The following is a 12,728-nucleotide window of genomic DNA, read 5'->3' as shown; positions in this document are numbered from 1 at the left end:
CTCGTATGATTTTTTATTTTAAATTAGGCAGTGGTAAATAAAATAAGGCAAAGAATTGTTAGTCCCGACTTTAAATTGGTAATAAAATAGTTCTTTTTTTTCGTACCCTGATTATAGCCTCTCTGAAAGTGTTGCTTATCTGGTTCTTCCACTAAATTTCAATTAATAAAGGTAAAATAATTAATTTTTTTTTACTTATCATTGTTTGTTGCCCTTTCCGATGGCTTTTAGTTATTAAATTAAGCAAAACTCGTGTTTTGTAGTTCATCCCATCAGAATAGAGCCTATATAAAATTTAGATAATAACTATATATAAAATTTAGAAAAAAGTCCAGTTTGATTTGGATTTGTGCAGAATTTATCATATTTTTAATGCAATTATAATTATGTGAAATGAAGATAAATATAGAGAAATGCACCCGCGAAAACAGAACACACATTAATAAACTATAGGGAGAAATTATTTTGTGAAAATTGAGCAATATTCTAATTAGCGATATTAGTTTCTACGATATTTTGTTATTATAATTTTGTAATATGAAATGAGTTCCGATTGCATCACATACATTAACGCCAGAATTTTAATAATGAGATCATGTGAAAAATGCTCCCATTCAGAAAGTGCTTAGATGTTTACTTTTAAACTAAGTGAAGATAATTATCCACTTACATTTAAAAAGAAAACGTTTTAACTTAATTCCACACCCAATTAGAATTTTCTGTTTAGAATATTTTAATGTGACTATAAATGATTTTCTTAACAAGGAATAATGAAATCATGTTAATATCGCCTTTTAAATAAAAAATATCGTCTTTCCTGAAAGGATGACTAGGCGTCGGAAGAAATCTGGAAATGGATTGGGCTAAAATTTGTCGCTTCTGGGTTACCACTTTAACGCCTAAACTTGAAAAAGATCAAATATTTATTATACCTGTATCGTTTACAATATAACTCGTTTTTTTAACTTGATACGCCAACGAAACATAAGAATTTGTGAAACTCCGCAAGCAGGCTATACCCAGCAAGATGCATATTTTACATTAAATATAGACAAATAAGGGATAACTATCTCGTGATATTAATTTTCTGAAATTTGTGTTAGACTCACAACTAGTTAAAATTTATTAATTGCAGAAAATTTTTATGAATGGTAAATTTAAACACGAATAATAAACTCTTCCTAGAGCCTGTTCACTCTCATAAGCGGAGGGATACACCGAAAGTCTTCCGGTTTTGGGATAATCCTTTCTGCAAGATTTTCATTAAAGTCGAATTTTCACATTTCAATGATGTAGAATGTCAATTATGAAATTATTAATTTACTATTAGTCACAGAAATTAGTATTATAAAAGAAATGACTGTAAATTTTGTATATTAAAGAAAACTTTTATTACGTTACACTAAATTATTAAAAATTTATAATTCAATTGCTACAGATACAGATCCAATTTCGTGACTTAAAATTACTGATTCTAATTACATGGTGGTCACTCTTATTTTGTTTGGACGAGATTAAAGCAATTCTTTTCGACCAAATGTTAGCTTCGTATGTTGTTGAATTAATAAAGTCTTTATAGAAAACAATATTTATTGATAATATAAGTATACTCGTAGCTTACTACATCCACGTATCTACGTTCTACAAAATAATAATGTTTACATCACAAAATCGAAACTAAAACATAACCGCTGTTGCCATTCATAATTTTTACAATATATATGCGCTTACGGTGGGCCAAAGCGCTTACATTCGAACTAAATAATCGCTGTTGCCATTCGAAATTTACAATTGCGCTTACATTCGACCATCCTGACCTTTCAATTGAACTAAACTTTAAAATACATTACAATAAAATTAACTGGACTAAAAATATGAAATATTGATAAGTTTCTAACAGTTTATAAAATCATTATAAAGCAGTGGTCTACGTACAGTTCGTTTGGGCATTTGCCTTCTGGGTTCTTCATCAGAATCTTCGCTGAAATTATCATCATCTTCATTCCAGCTTCTCCAAGCTTTTAATTGACTGACATGAGCCGTTGTGGCATATAGGCGGCCATCGTTAGCCTCTAATTGAGAGATTCTACATGTATCGCTAGGAAGTACTTCTGTGACAACCATAGGTCCTCGATACCGTGGTTGAGTTTTCGTTGACTCCCCTGTCGCCCTTGGAAGTCTTCTGATTACAACGATTTCGCCCTTATCAAACGCTAGTGTTCCAGATTTCTTTTTGTCACAATGTGCTTTAACTTTCTCTTGCTCTTTTTCGATTTTTTCTCCTGTTTCTAGTTGTAGCTTCCTTGGATCATTCCATTTTCAACCTCTTCTTCAGCAAACAACCTTATAATTCCATCCTTAAATCTTGGTATATAGCCATGAAGAATTTCAAAAGGTGTTTTTCCAAGAGTTTTGTTCACGGTGTTGTTCAAGTTTCTTTCGACTTCCTTAATCCTACTGTCGCAATCCTTTTGATCAACTTTTTCGATCGACGTAACTATAGTGGACAATATTGTTCGATTTGTTCTCTCTCAACCATTCCATTTACTTGAGGATGGGAGGTAGAATTCAATATGTGCAAGATGCCATTTTCGTTGCAATATCTCTGAAAATACATTGAAGTGAAACAGGAACCTCTATCCGATATGAAGCGATTCGGTAATCTAAAATCTTCAACGAAATTCTTCACTGATTTCAAAACATTCTTAGACGCCGTGTCTTTCACAGGATAGAGACGTACAAATCTTGTCATGTTATCAATAATAACAAGTAATCCTTTATTTCTTTTGAGACTGGTTACAAAGGGGCCTAAGTTATCAAGATGTACTATTGCAAATGGTCTTTTTCCTGGTGGAATAGGATGGAGAAGGCCTTGTTTCTTCCCACCTGGAACATTGCTTACTAAACATTCGAAGCGCATCGATATATGACGACGAACGTATCTCTTCATAGCAGGAAACCAATACAACTCCTTGATTTTAGACATAGTCTTATCTACAGCAAAGTGTCCCTTAAGGTCGTGAAATTTTACAGCCATGCTTTTCCTCATGCTTTTTGGTATGACAAAAAGAAGTTTTTCCTTTTCTCCTTCATTAATGACACAAAACAGTCTGTTTCTTTTCAAAACATAATTCTGGGCCTTTTGTTTTTCTTCTTTGGTCCTGTTTTCTGCATCCTTCTAGAGAATCTTAATCAATTCCTTCAAAGTATTATCTGCATGCTGTATTATAAGTACTTGATCTTCGACACTCAATGTTAAACGAACTTCCAACTTATTTTCTAACAAAGAACCCAGGGTATCTGAAGGGTTCAAAATTGGAGCCCTACTGATTGCATCGATATGAGACATTTTAGCACCCGGCCCGAATTTTAAAATCAAATTCCTGAATGAGGAGACTCCAACGTGCAATTTGTGAGTTATTTGATTTCTTAGCATTCATTTAAATTAAAGCTTGACAGTCTGTAACTACAGTAAAACTGAAGCCCAACAAAAATTGTCTAAGTCGTTCAAGTGTCAATTGCTATTAATTCCAGCTTACTCGAATGATATTTATTTTCAGTCTCTGTAGTCTTCTTACTCACACAGTAAACTAAATGCCATTTGTTATCGTTTCCATGCTGAAGCAACATACCATCTGCGCATGCATCGGTGTGAACTTCAGTTTTCGCTTCAGGATTACAAAGAGCCAAAATTGGTTGATTCGTTAACTCACGTTTTAAGGTTTCAAAAGCTTCATCTTGGTCTTTTTCCCATTTGAAGCTTTCATTCTTTTTTGTCAGCTGCGTTAAGTATAGAGCTTTAACGGCATAGTTTGGAATGAATCTTCTAAAGAAACTTGTTAATCCAAGAAATCGTCTAACATCGTGCACATTTTTAGGTTGGGGAAACTTAGATATAGCTTCTACTTTTCTTGATCCAGGCTCAATTCCATTTTTATTTATAATAAATCCTAGATACTCCACTTCCTTCTTTCCAAACTCACATTTAGGTAATTTCAGAGTTAAATTTGCGGAGAGTAATGCTTTAAATACTTCAGTTAGCTTCCGTATCATTTCTCCCCACGTTTTTGCTATAACAAATATGTCATCCAAGTAGCATAATATACCATTGTTGTACAGTCCGCAAAAAAAAAAAAACGAATCACCCTGAATAACTTTCGTTCTAATGATCGGATTTTCACGAACTAAGTGTCAATCTTAATGGTTCCTGGGGGTGACCTCAAATATGTTAATTAGTTAGTGCTAACTATTAATTAAGTTACGAAATCAGACACAAAAACGTACTTTCTCTGAATAAACAAATAATTTTTTTTTTACATATTTGGAATCTAGACACAAAATTTTAAAAAAATTGGGTGGTAAATTGGGCCGCAATAAAGGTTTATATATTTGGCGATAGTCCAGAAAACCGCCAAAAAAAGTCGCCTGCGCAAATAAATATTTTAAGATAACCCATTGACTAATTCAAAAGAGGAGTGCTTAATTTTACTAGGTTGCTACGCAACCAAACTCTGATAGTAAAAAAATTGAAATAATGTTCAGTGATTGCTCGGAGAGGTTTAATTTATTATTAATAGAAAATATCTCGAGGTTTCTAGGCAATAAACAATTTTTTAGGGGATTTCTGTCCATAGAGCAAAAAAAAAAAATAATTTTAATCTCCTTTGAAAAGTAAATTTGAATCGATTTATAAATTATTTATGATAGTTTTTAGAATTTAAATACATGAACTTTTTATCTGGTATTATTTAGATTACACTGTTTTTACTATATTTATTCGAGGATTTTGTACTAAAATCAAATGAACATAACTTATTATAGCTATATACAAAATTTTAGGGATAATCATTTTTACAGCTTTAATCGAGTCTTCTAGGCAAGAAAGTTTGAAGAAAAAAAAAGTGCTTGAAAAATAAAATGTAGATTGTATAACAGTTCTAATGCACATTCACAAGGTTTTCTATAATTTACGATATTTCTTTTGTCTATAACTCAAGGAATTGCTGAATGTTTAGTGGCATTTTAAAAAGATTGAAATATGTTATGTTTAAGAATAAGATATTGAAATAATATGTTGCATATTGTAGGATTCATTGTTTAAAAAATCGCTTCCTTCTACTAGATATTTAGGTTACATCGTTTTCTTTGGATAAAGATGATTAGAAAATAGCATCCTCATGTTTCGATACATTCTGAAACTTATACGTTCGCAAATTCACCATAAAATGTCGCACAGCATATTCTTCAATTACGATAAGCTACATTCACCACCAAATACTGCTACTATGGTTATTTTTGTTTTCTTATATATATCTGATACTCTTTTTTTTAAACAGAGCTCGTAAGATCCTTAAGATACTGAAATGGGGGCACAAAAACTTAAAAGATAAAATATTTAATTTCATTAACTCAAAATATCTGGTGTCAAAATATTAATTTTTAAGTTAAATATAACTTTTACAATATTGATGTTCTTACGTTTTTAAAGACCACATGAATCCTGATAAAATATTAAAATGCACATGTTTACCTTAACGAGTGTAAAATCCTTATCAAAATAAGGATCAAGACCCAAATGTAAAACAGTATAATTGACGATAAAAACTCAACTGGCTTCAAAACATATGAAGAGGGAAGTAAAAGTCGACATGTTTCGAGATTTCAAATATAATCGCCCATTTTCAAGACTTGTCAGGCTTGGATAACTTGTGACTTTTATTATTGGACGTTCAAAACATGTCTATTTTTATTATCATCTATTATTTTTTTAAATCAATGAAGTTTTTATATTTTCGATTCAGTTTCTTGGGATTATCCATTTAGTTACACAACATATTAAATTATTTCACTCGATATTAAAATAAGTTTTACATATGTTATAGGCACAGGTTCTTAGATTGAAAAAATAATAATTCACTACTTTGTAAAAAAATCAATGCAGTAAAAAAAAATTTTTTTTTTCGCTGCAAGCCGTAACATTTTAAATTAAGGTCATAAAAAAATTCCGTTTACAATTGAAATTTCAAAAGTCGAATGTGAAAATGGAATGTCCCCAAGTACCAGGAATCGAAATTAAATAGTTACAAGAACAACTTTTTTAAACAAGTTAGCGTTTCCGTCCTACTCGAATATGTTTGAAAAGGTATTTCTTATATATCGATTCCAAAGTTTATTCTACATATATTTCAGGGTATACTTTCGGAGTATTTCGATCGAGTTTATTTTTACACCCTTATTTGCTTAAAATTATTAAATAATTTACTTAAAATAAATTATTCAAGCTACATGATGTAATGCATTTATAGTATAATAATAAACGGAGCTTCCAACGCATATCCTTAACCTTAATACCGCTATCATTAAATAAATGGAATAAGCTTAGATAAATAATAAAAGTTAATTTTTCCCTCGTTTTAATTTTCAAGGAATAATATGTTTCGATCAAACAGATTTCATTCTAGAAATAGCGAAATTATTGAGTAAGTCCCTTGGAGCAATATCATTCTTATCCTCTTTTGACGAAATATAGGAAAGATTAGTTTTCACAGTTTCTGTAAAACGTATGTTAGCCTACTTGCCACGTTTTTTTAAAAAAATTTTTTTTATTAAAATAAGTTCGGAAAGTGTGTATTTTTTATAGCATTTTTTTAAAAATCAGATGACTCTAAAATTGGCACAGCTTCGGAATCCTTACAAATTTCAATTTTTAGTATTTCCTGCTTAACAAAATAAGGCATTTTCCTGATAACAAATTATACTACAATAATATCTTGGAAATCATGCTAAAGTAAAAAATTAAACAAAATAGTTTAGTATATTATCAGAAAAAAAATATACTTGGTATCATAAAGAGTAAAAGATATAATGAAATAATTAGTGAATCACACGTGGTCAGATAATTAAAAATTTAATTTCACAACTAAGATAGTAGGACGTCATTAAGATACTGAGATATTTTAAGATACTAAAAAAATTGGCTACGTATTCCACAGCTTTTTATGTTCGGTATCTTTATCACTTTGTAGTGACTTATAAATCATCAACACTATTTTAGATAATCTAAGTTGAAGTCACAAGAAACAAAAAAAAAGACAATCAATAATTTATATTCTTTTTTCAAAAAAAATAGTATGCTAAGTAAATAATCAGCTGTTTTGCATTAAATAATTTTAAACAGCAGAATGTTTTTAATTTCTTAACAAGGTTTCATTCTTAGCTAGCAGACAATAATTCTTTAAAAAAAAACTCGACTATAATTTAGAAAGGAAACCTAAATTAAAGAAAATCTAAATTAAAGTTCTAAAAAAATTTATTAGTATATTAATGAAGAAATAATAAATGTAAAATGGTAGAGAATAAGATTTTTGAAATGTTAAAATTTAATTAAATAGTTGGTAAAATAGTTCTGCGACACACTTCCGGAAATTTCTTTTAAGATTAGGATGATATAGGAAAAACCAACAAATGAAGAAGCATTTCATAGATATTTCTTAGAAATAAAATTTTAAACGTTTTAATTTAGATTGATTGGTAACAGTAGCTTACTACCTAACAATAGGAAGTCATCTAACAATACATTTAGTTACCTGGTCTTTGAGTCTTCTCTGGAAAAAGTTTTGAATTTGTTAGTATCTGTTCAACGCCTTGTTTCTTTGACAAAATTATAAGGTCAGTGTTTGTTGTTATCCGTTTAAACTACAATTAATTGCATATAATAATGCTTTTTCTTCTCATTGTGAAAAAAAGAATTCAAAATATGGTCATTGAAGTAACGCTTTATTTATTTTAAGCATCATAACATAAGCAAGTACTGAGATTAGGGGGTGTTTATTAACTGGATTACCGAACGATGAAAAACCAATGAGTAAACAAGTGTTCCTTTACTGGGATTTTTTCAAGTTAATGAAAATAAAAGAAAAATTTTATTTTTCTGTACCTTTTGTCATATTATAAATCAAACTTATGTTAAAAAAAAAAAAAAAAAAAAAAAAAAAAAACTTCTAACCAGTGAAGGAACAGACATGTTCCTTCACTGAGAATAGATTTCCCAGTGAATGAATAGTATGTGTGAAATATGATTTTACATGGATAATTAGTAGTTCAGCGACATAGAAGTCTCCTAAAATTCAGTTAAATGTTGTATGAATAATTCCTATAACAATTTCATTTAAATATGCAAATTTAATTGCTAAATTTATTTAAAGAATTATAATAATAATTAATTTATTATTTATCTTAATAAATGTAGTGATTAGTTATTACATCATACCTTAGACACCTTAATAAACTATGTTTATTAACTAAATATAACAACTAAATATAATAATAAAAGCTTGAATGGAAAATTTCTTTGCAGGATTTTGTGCCAATAATTAGCTAAATTATTATCTTATTGCCGTCTTTAATGTCCTAACGGGAACTGGTAGGAAAAATCCATTTAAAGACAATTATCTAGGTGAAAAATGGGTGAAGTTTTTTTAAGGCGACATCGACCGATAACTCAGTGCAATGCGAAGATAATTTCAAAAGGCAAAACTTCCCTTAGAGAATAATATTCGAAATACTGGTTTTAAGAACTTCAGAAGAATCTTTAAGCGGGAAGTAGCCCTGGCATCATTTTATAAAGTGATTGCATTTACAATGCGAATTTGCGAATAAAACAAGAGTTGAATACTGCCCTTAAACGGGAAAAATCTTCGGTCTTAAAAATTATAAGGATTTATATTCTAAAGTACCTAGGAAAGAAAAAGTACCTCCATTGGTAATTTTTCCTTACAGAAGAATTCGTTGAGATATTACAGAATCAGTCTCTACTACATATTTCATTGGAAAAAGCTATTCATGAAATGAAACGATGACCGCAGCAACATTTTACAAATATATTGCAAATGTTTCTACCCATGGCTAATTAAAAATGCAATCAAATTCCATATTTTGCTTCTTCTGGATAGGTATAAATCTCATATCAATTTGAAACTGATCAAGTTTTGTTCCTCAAAACAAATTTTCTGGCTTAGTTTTCTACCTAATTCAAGGAAATCTCTCGTTAGATCTTGAAAACAAAAGAATTGTAAAACAATATGTCTAGAAAATTTTACATCCATTTTTAAATAAGATTTGAGGCATCAACTGATGAAGTTAAAATGCTTTTATGAAATGCGATATTTTTCCATTCGATGTAGAAAATGTTGACTTTAACAAATGCATGCAAAACAGACACCAAGAGTTAATGAGCAAGACAACTTATCAACAAAACACATGCTTCGAGAGTAACGATGCGCTATTTCTTCAGAAGCTTGAGAAGGAAATCTCACAAGTTATGTTGCAAATTTTTAAAGGAACATTGACAGAAAAGTTTAATCTTCCAAATTGGAACTGGATTCTGGATTCTGGAAATGGAACTGGAAAATCAAAAGAAATTTTCAAAGATACATTTACATTGGCCAAAAATTTGGAAAAAAGAGGAAGGTTAAATCAAAAGAAAAAGAAATAAATTACTCATGACGAAGAGAAAAAAAAATACTTAAAAAGATTTTAAAAAAAGCTTAAAAAATATGGGGAAAAGAGTAAACAAAAAAATGATCGAATTATAATAATAATAAAAACATCATCGGATTACGCAATGATAAACATTCATAACTTAGAACGGACTATTAAACTGTGAGAAAAAAATGAAAAACATTTTTTTAAAATTATGTATTCAAACATATTTTACTTTCCATTCCATGACTGAAAAAAAAGTAATATTTTCCACATTAACTATGGTTATATGTCGTAATTCCAAGAAAAATCTTGTTTTTAGACATTTCTGTGGCCTATGGATTCCTAACGAGCATCAAACATTCTCAAAATTAAGTGTTCATTCACTGGAAAATTTAGTGTTTATTCACTAGTAAGAAGTGTTCCTTCACTTGGTCATCTTACTACTTATTATTTAAACCACCAAAAGCTTAAAACAATATTATGTAAGTTATCTAACTTTTTTTTACATTTTTGTATCTCGGGATCTTTTTGGCTATTGGTTTGAAATGAATCAGTGCGAGCCAATATTTTTTAGTGTTTTTTATTTAAACTTAACGAAACGACAACAAACAAAAGACTGAAGAGAAAAGCTATGTATCCTTACAGATGCGCACACTGCGCCATCTATCGCAAGGTAAAAATTTAATTTAATGGAAGGAAGATGTAACATCCTCCAACCGCAAAAGGTTAAAGTTTAAAATTATCAAAAATATTAAATAAAAGTTAAAGTATAATACAAAATTGAAGTTAAAGCTTAACAGGTTTGACTGTAGATCTCAGAGTTTTACCTGCAATGCTTGTTGTTTCTAAACGAAATAATCGTTGAAATGGTCGAATTATTTCGCCATTTTGAGTCTTAACCTTCGCAACTCGGGAAACACCATCACGTCCTTTATAAATTTCAATTACTTTGGCTAGAGGCCAATCAACACGTTTTTTATTATCTGAACTGATTAGAACCATATCTCCCACTTCAAGTGGGGATTGATGAGAGTGTCTGGATTGCTTAAGGAGCGAAATATATTCTTTATAGAAACGCGTTTTTAGTTTTTGCTTAATGGAGTGAAGGTGTTTCGCGCGTTTGCGAAGATTCTGCATATCATTCTGATCGAGATCATCAACACAAAATTCAGTCTGATCCTGTAAAAAGAGAGAAGGAGTTAATGGCACTAGATCTGATGGTTCTTCGGAGAGGTAAGTAAGAGGTCTACTATTAAGTAGAGCTTCACATTCACACACAACGGTGTACAGTTCTTCGTAGTTAAGACACGCTTTTCCTAAATTGCGTCTCAGCAATTCCTTCAACATTCTTACCACCCTCTCCCACCAACCCCCCCACCAAGCAGCGGTAGGTGGGTTGAAATGCCAGGAGATTTTTTTCAAATCTGAGTGAGCAATGATGACATTCCAGTCTATACTTTTCAGTTCGTTGTTTGCACCAACAAAGTTTGTGCCATTATCTGAATAGATTGATTTTACTCGACCTCGACGCGAAATGAATCGTCTCAATGCGAGAAGAAAACTTTGCGTGGAGATGTCCGAAACAAGTTCGAAATGTACCGCACGGTACACGGCACACGTGAAGATTGCAATCCAAACTTTGTCACGATTTCGCAGAACCAAAGGGCCAGCTAAATCAACTCCAGTTGTTTCGAACACTGCTGATATTCGCACACGTTCTTCTGGAAGAGGAGCAAACATCGTCGTAGCAGATTTGGATTTAAATCTTTGGCAAATTACACATTTGGAAACAACTGATCGAACGGTTTTTCTTGATCGCAAAATCCAGTACTTTTCACGAAGGGTTGTGACAAGTGTCTGTACACCTACATGGCTGTAGGTCCGATGAGTCTCTTCGATGAGTTTGAAAACTACACTGGTTATCATAAATTAAGGAAAAATCACAAAAATAGCGATAACTCTTTCAAAAGTAAGCCAAACCGTGCAAAATTTGCATATGTTGTCCACTAAGAGTAGCTGAGTAAAATTGCAATATGCAAATTAGTGGCGCTGCACTCGGCTTACGTCATCTGCCTGGAGCATAAAAGTCCAAGTTTGAGAGAAAGCACACAAATTTTACTGTGATTGCGACATTGAAAATCTGAGATAGCCAATTCGTAATAATGACCTCTAGGCATCATTTGCCTGAAGAACTACGATGGAGAGCCATCGGGAGACTAGAGGCAGGGCAGAGTCAATCAGAAGTGGCCAGATGGCTAAATGTGAGTCCATCTGTGGTTCATAGACTTTGGAGGCAATTTCAAACCACAGATTCGGCATCTAGGAGGTTCAGTCAAGGACGGCCAACTGTTACGACCAGTGCCGATGACCGATATTTGACATTAAGTGCACGCAGGAATAGAACCGCTACTCCGACACATCTTAGATCCTCTCTTGCTGCAGCCACCGGAAGGTTGGTGTCAACGTCAACTGTGCGCAGAAGGCTCCACGAAGGTGGTCTGTATGCGAGACGACCAGCCATTTGCGTGCCGCTCACATCACGCCATAGGAGAGACCGTTTGCAGTGGGCCCGACAACATGTCCACTGGACGTCAGATCAATGGAGGCCTGTTCTCTTTACGGATGAGTCCAGGTTTAGTCTAGAAAGTGACAGTAGACGTTATTTGATATGGAGAGAACCTGGGACCCGTTATCATCCATCAAACATCCGTGAAAGAGATGCATACGGAAGAGGCAGTGTCTGTGTTTGGGGAGGCATATCCTTAGGAGGGCGCACATACCTCCATGTCTTTCCAAGGGGAACCGTGAATGCTCAGGTTTATCGAGACAACATCCTTGATGCTTATGTGCGCCCATATGCCGGGGCAATTGGTGATTGCTTCCTGTTACAGGACGATAATGCAAGACCACACAGAGCTCGCATTGTTGATGATTATCTTCAACAGGAAACAATTACTCGCATGGAGTGGCCAGCTCGATCCCCGGACTTGAATCCTATCGAGCACGTTTGGGATGCTCTAGGGAGGCGTGTATCTGCCATCAATCCGCCCCCTCAGACCCTTGCCACGCTTGCAACTGCTTTACAAGAGCAATGGCTCTCACTTCCTATTGAACTGATAGACCGCATAATTGAAAGCATCACACATCGCTGTTTGTGCTGTATTGCTTCTAGAGGCAATCATATTCCATATTAAAGGTACTTTTTCTATTGCAAACCGATACTTCCAATTTGTTTATTTTATACA

At 32.4% G+C, this 12,728-nt stretch overlaps 1 protein-coding gene across 1 annotated transcript; it reads right to left on the bottom strand.

Annotated features, from left to right (window-relative positions):
- Positions 1 to 10,269: 10,269 nt before the first annotated feature.
- On the bottom strand, positions 10,270 to 11,409 carry LOC147814238 (uncharacterized). Its single transcript, XM_087160288.1, has one exon. The coding sequence runs from the start codon at positions 11,407 to 11,409 to the stop codon at positions 10,270 to 10,272; it is 1,140 nt and encodes a 379-aa protein (XP_087016414.1).
- Between the last annotated feature and the right edge of the window lie 1,319 nt (positions 11,410 to 12,728).

Source organism: Parasteatoda tepidariorum, chromosome 3, assembly GCF_982258835.1.
Source record: "Parasteatoda tepidariorum strain Cologne lab strain chromosome 3, Ptep-v5.0, whole genome shotgun sequence".
NCBI classification, from domain to species: Eukaryota; Metazoa; Arthropoda; class Arachnida; order Araneae; family Theridiidae; genus Parasteatoda; species Parasteatoda tepidariorum.
Note: the sequence above shows the minus strand (reverse complement) of the source record. Positions and strands in the feature narration are given on the sequence as shown.